We start from the raw sequence: 6,379 nt of genomic DNA on the forward strand, positions 1-6,379 counted from the left end.
TATCCCCCTCAAATGTTTCCAAAAATCTCAGCAATGGAGGAGGAAGGATAGAATTCTTCACCATTTTGAGTGAGGCAATCAAAATAGGAGCCATTTAAGACAAGGCTACCTGCAATGCAGGAACCTAACTGAACTAACGCTGATGTATTATGGGCAGAAGAAATCCAGTGCATTAATCAGGTACTCGCAATGAAAAGTTAATTATTTTGAAGTGAACTGTGGGAAGTCATATGCTGTTTTTTCCCAGATTTCCAGAAAGCATTTCGCAAAGTTCCATATGAAGTCCCATCATTAAGTTCAGCTTAAAGCTGTAGGAACTCAGAGTGAATATTGGATATGGATAACAAATTGGCTAAAAGGTATAAAATGAGAGGTGATTGGTAAAGGAGTTATGTTGGGGTGGCAGGGTGGGCATCTGTGGTGGAACCACTACAGTATTTAATTTACATCAGTGACTAAGACTCAGAAATTTACATGTGATACTAAACAAGGAGGTACTGTGAAATTAAAGGACAGTTCAGAAATTACAGAGTGCTGCCAGAGGACTGGAGGGTTGCAAATGATAAACCCAGTAACGACAGATCAGTCAGCCTAACATCGGTGGTGGGGATATGTCTAGAGACATATTAATAGAGGCATAGAGTACAAAAGCAAGGAAGTTATGCTAAACCTTTATAAAACACTGGTTAGGCCTCAGTTGGAGTATTGTGTTCAATTTTGGGCACCACACTTTAGGAAGGATGTCCAGGCCTTGGAGAGGGTGCAGAAGAGATTTACTAGAATGGTACCAGGGATGAGGGACTTCAGTTATGTGGAGAGACTGGAGAAGCTGGGATTGTTCTCCTTAGAACAGAGAAGGTTAAGGGGAGATTTGATAGAGGTGTTCAAAATCATGAAGGGTTTTGACAGAGTAAATAAGGAGAAACTGTTTCCAGTGGCAGAAGGGTCGGTAACCAGAGGACACAGATTTAAGGTGATCGGCAAAAGAACCAGAGGGCAGATGAGGGAAAAAAAAATTACGCAGCAAGTTGTGATGATCAAATGAGCTGCCTGAAAGGGCGGTGGAAACAGATTCAATAATAACTTTCAAAAGGGACTTGAAAAGGAAAATTTACAGGGCTATGGGGAAAGAGCAGGGGAGTGGGACTAATGGGATAGCTCTTTCAAAGAGCCGGCACGGGCACGATGGGCCGAACTGCTTCCTTCTGTGCTGTATGATTCTATGATTCTTTCGAGACAGTGCAGAGAAGAACCACAAGGCTGAGTTAGAGGTTTGACCCAAGTGATCAACTGAAGCAACTTGACCTTATCCACTTCAAAAGGATGCTCTCCACAAGTGACCCTCCAGAGGGATGTAAAATAGTCAACATTGTGGGAAAGCTGGAAAATTACTCTCTCCTGTTTGCCCCAAATACAGCTCGTCTCTATTTCTGGTTGTCTCCTCTTTGTTTCTGCCTCAGTCAGTATGTTCCTCTCTCCCCAACTCCCTGTCTCTCTCCCTCTATCACCATCCTTCAGCCTCTCTGTCTCCCTCAGGGTCTTCTTTTTATTCGTTCATGGGGTGTGGGCGTTGCTGGCAAGGCCAGCATTTATTGCCCATTCCTAATTGCCCTTGAGAAGGTGGTGATGAACCGCTGCAGTCCATGTGGTGAAGGTTCTCCCACAGTGCTGTTAGGAAGGGAGTTCCAGGATTTTGACCCAGCGACGATGAAGGAACGGTGAAATATTTCCTAGTCGGGATGGTGTGTGACTTGGAGGGGAACGTGCAGGTGGTGTTGTTCCCATGTGCCTGCTGCTCTTGTCCTTCTAGGTGGTAGAGGTCGTGGGTTTGGGAGGTGCTGTTGAAGAAGCCTTGGCGAGTTGCTGCAGTGCATCCTGTGGATGGTACACACTGCAGCCACTGTGCGCTGGTGGTGAAGGGAGTGAATGTTTAGGGTGGTGGATGGAGTGCCAATCAAGCGGGCTGCTTTGTCCTGGATGGTGTCGAGCTTCTTGAGTGTTGTTGGAGCTGCACTCATCCAGGCAAGTGGAGAGTATTCCATCACACTCCTGACTTGTGCCTTGTAGATGGTGGAAAGGCTTTGGGGAGTCAGGAGGTGAGTCAGGAGGTGAGTCACTTGCCGCAGAATACCCAGCCTCTGACCTGCTCTTGTAGCCACAGTATTTATATGGCTGGTCCAGTTAAGTTTCTGGTCAATGGTGACCTCCAGGATGTTGATGGTGGGGGATTCGGCGATGGTAATGCCATTGAATGTCAAGGGGAAGTGGTTAGACTCTCTCTTGTTGGAGATGGTCATTGCCTGGCACTTGTCTGGCGTGAATGTTACTTGCCACTTATCAGCCCAAGCCTGGATGTTGTCCAGGTCTTGCTGCACGCAGGCATGGACTGCTTCATTATCTGAGGGATTGTGAATGGAACTGAACACTGTGCAATCATCAGCGAACATCCCCATTTCTGACCTTATGATGGAGGGAAGGTCATTGATGAAGCAGCTGAAGATGGTTGGGCCGAGGACACTGCCCTGAGGAACTCCTGCAGCAATGTCCTGGGACTGAGATGATTGGCCTCCAACAACCACTACCATCTTCCTTTGTGCTCGGTATGACTCCAGCCACTGGAGAGTTTTCCCCCTGATTCTCATTGACTTCAATTTTACTGGGACTCCTTGGTGCCACACTCGGTCAAATGCTGCTTTGATGTCAAGGGCAGTCACTCTCACCTTTCTCTCCCCGACTCACTGGCACTCTGTGTCTCTCTCAGGATCTCCCTCCCCCATGACTCGCAATCTCTGTCTGCGGAGGGCCAGGGCTGGGGGTCTGTCTGTGGAGACCCAGGACTGGGGGTCTGTCTGTGGAGACCCAGGACTGGGGGTCTGTCTGTGGAGACTCAGGACTGGGGGTCTGTCTGTGGAGACTCAGGACTGGGGGTCTGTCTGTGGAGACCCAGGACTGGGGGTCTGTCAGCAGAGGGCCAGGGCTGTGTATCAACAGTAGGAACTTTTTAAAAAGGTGATTGCAAAGCTGTAGAATGTATATATATAAATATATACCATTGAAAAAGGGCATAATTTCAAAGTTTGCAGATGTTACAAAACTTGGAAATTTCATGAACAATGTAATAACAGACTTCAGGAGGACACAGACAGACTAGTGAAATGGGCAGACACATGGCAGATGTAATTTAACACAGTGAATTGTGAAGTGATGCATTTTGGTAGGAAGAATGAGGAGAGGCAATATAAACTAAATGGTACAATTTTAAAGAGGGTGCAGGAACAGAGAGACCTGGAGGTCTCAATAAATCTTTGAAGGTGGCAGGACAAGTTGAGAAGGCTGTTAAAAAAGCATATGGGATCCTGGGCTTTATTAAAGATGCCAAGGCCTTAGAGAGGGTGCAGAAGAGATTTACTCGAATGATTGCAGTGATGAGGGACTTCAGTTATGTGGAGAGACTGGAGAAGCTGGGATTGTTATCCGTAGAGAAGGTTAAGAGGAGATTTTATAGAGATGTTCAAAATCATGAATGGTTTTGATAGAATAAATAAGGAGAAATTATGGATTGATTAGGGAAAGCCAGCACGGATTTGTTAAAGGCAAATCGTGTTTAACTAACCTGATAGTGTTTTGATGAGGTAACAGAGGATCGATGAGGGCAATGCAGTTGATGTGGTGTATATGGATTTTCAAAAAGCATTTGATAAAGTGCCACATGGTAGGCTTGCTATTAAGATTGTGGCCCATGGAATAAAGGGGACAGTAGCAACATGGATACTGAATTGGCTGAATGACAGGAAATGTAGTAGTGGTGAACAGTTGTTTTTCGGACTGGAGGGAGGTGTACAGTGGTGTTCCCCAGGGGTCGGTGCTGGGACCACTGCTTTTCTTGATATATATTAATGACTTGGACTTGGGTGTACAGGGCACAATTGAAACGAAAAAATGTGCAGGGCTATGGGGATAAGGTGGGGGAGTGGGACTAGCTGGATTGCTCTTGCATAGAGCCGGCGCGGACTCAATGGGCTGAATGGCCTCCTTCTGTGCTGTAACCTTTCTATGATTCTATAAACTGTTTCCAGTGGCAGGAAGGTCGGTAACCAGAGGACATAGATTTCAGGTAATTGGCTAAAGAACTAGAAGGGAGCAGAGGAGAAATTTATTTACTCAGTGAGTTGTTACAATCTGGAATTCACTGCCTGAAAGGGCGGTGGAAGGAAAATCAATAATAACTTTCAAAAGGGAATTAGATAAATACTTGAAGGGAAAAAATTACAGGGCAATGGGGAAAGAGCAGGGGGATGGGACTAATTGGATAGCTCTTTCAAAAAGCTGGCACAGGCACGATGGGCTGAATGGCCACCCCCCGAGCTGTATGATTCTATGATTTCAGGAGGTAACCTACATGGCGGATGGGGAAATGCAGTGGATGTGATGTACATGGACTTTTAGAAAGTCTTTGACAAGGTGTCACACAGGAGACTATTGGAGCAGATTAACCAGTATGGAATTATGGGGAGGCTGGTAAAACTGGATTAAAACCCGGTTAGAAGGGAGGAACAGAGAGGTGGAGTTAAGGGCAGTTGTTTCAGAGTGGTTTGAAGTGGGTAGCTGTGTCCCACAGGGTTCTGCTCTGGGGTTACTTCTGTTCACTGTTACATCGATAATTTGGATGTCGGACCAGAAGGAGTGGGGTCCAAATCTGCAGACAATACTGGAACAGGAGGCTCAGTAAATAATTCTGAGGACCAAAGGAACCTGTGAGGGGAGATCGATAAGATGGTGGAACGGGCAAAAATGTGGCCGATTGAATTCAATGTCAGTCAATGTGAGGTGAGACATTTTGGTAAAAGGTACTTTGAATGGGAGAAAGCTGTGTGATGTGAGGAGCAGAGGGATTTAAGGGTTCAGGCCTTAAAGCAGCACCTCAAGTGGAAAAGTCAAAAGCCAATGGATTATTGGGTTTTATGACGAGAAGTACAGTACATGTGGAGGATAAACACCAGCAGGGTCTGGGTGGGCCGAATGGCCTGTTTCCATGATGTAATTTCTATCCCAGTGCCTCTGGCTGACAGCCAGACTGGCCATTCACAGAGACTTGCTTTTTGTGTCCTGTCCTCCACTTTCCAAAGAGCCAAAGCATTTTTTAAAATTGAACTTAAAAAAAATTGGTTTGTAGCGAAGTGGATAAGAGTAAAGCAATTCTCACAACCCTGCGGCAATCATTTTAAAACACTGTGTATACTGGATATTTTATTTGTGCAGTTTGTTTATTAAATCAGTAGTCATTTGTGTTTTATTATCTCAGAGACAGACACAAGAGGGAAACATTCCAGCTTTTTTCACTGAAACAGAAGGTTAAAGAAGATCAAATAAAGATTCTCAATATGATGGCAGGGTTTGAGAGGGTAAATAGCGAGAGGCCGCTCAGCCGGCCAGCGAGAGGCCAGCCAGCCGGTCAGCGAGAGGCCGCTCAGCGAGAGGCCAGCCAGCCGGTCAGCGAGAGGCCGCTCAGCGAGAGGCCAGCCAGCCGGTCAGCGAGAGGCTGCTCAGCGAGAGGCCAGCCAGCCGGTCAGCGAGAGGCTGCTCAAGCGCAGGGGAACGAGTTTGAACTTGAAATCAATGTCAGCCTGACAGTCTCTCATTCCCTTTATTGAGATTAGAATCAGTTTACAGTAGAGTTTATCAACAATACTTCCCTTTTATCTCAGTGCCAGACTCCTCCCGACTCCCCGGGTGCGTCTGTAAACATCAGGCCTGAACCACTGGCTTTAGGATCAGACAATCATTAATACAGCACAAGTCAGCAATCCACAGGGGGGCGGCGGGGGGAGCAGGCGAATGAGAGCGGGCAGGGGTCAAACTCTATCTGAAGCTTAGTGTGTTAGTCATTAGATATCAATTTCAGGATCTGGTCTGAAACTCGGAGGCCCCCGTCCTCTCCCCCGGGCACTCAGAGCAGCAACACTATCCCAGCTCAAATGGAGCACAATGTAGGAGAGACATCCCATCTCATGGGAGGGGCAGAAAAGGAGAAAGAGAGAAATAAACAATATGTCCCTCCTGCACCCCCAAAACATCTCAATCCCTGGACATGCTTCCTGGGTATGTCCGGGAATTGTGGATATGGGGCTGGAGGATACGGGCTGGCTCAGATTTCAGAATTCTGAAGCTGACAGTTTCATGTTTGCCTTGATTGTGATTATCTGAGTTTCACTTGTTGAGGGTTTAGTTCTCTGCATCTTTCAGAGGCTCAATCTGTCTGACGGCTTCAAGGACTGAGCTGATATTAGCAGCGTCACCAAACTCCTTCTCCCTGTGTTCCAGAAGGACACCCTGTGTAGGAAGAACAACAGCAACTGAGCTCAAGGCCAGGACCAGATTA

General features: G+C 46.7%; 1 protein-coding gene across 1 annotated transcript in view; it reads right to left on the minus strand.

Annotated features, from left to right (window-relative positions):
• Positions 1 to 5,245: 5,245 nt before the first annotated feature.
• The window catches only part of selenou1a (selenoprotein U 1a), a 20,861-nt gene continuing 19,727 nt past the window's right edge, over positions 5,246 to 6,379 (minus strand). Inside the window, exon 5 of the mRNA XM_068002658.1 lies at positions 5,246 to 6,330. Within this exon, the coding sequence (XP_067858759.1) occupies positions 6,223 to 6,330 (108 nt within the window). The 3' untranslated portion in view covers positions 5,246 to 6,222. The remainder of the gene's footprint in view (positions 6,331 to 6,379) is intronic.

This window comes from Heptranchias perlo, chromosome 21 (assembly GCF_035084215.1).
Source record: "Heptranchias perlo isolate sHepPer1 chromosome 21, sHepPer1.hap1, whole genome shotgun sequence".
Classification (NCBI taxonomy): domain Eukaryota; kingdom Metazoa; phylum Chordata; class Chondrichthyes; order Hexanchiformes; family Hexanchidae; genus Heptranchias; species Heptranchias perlo.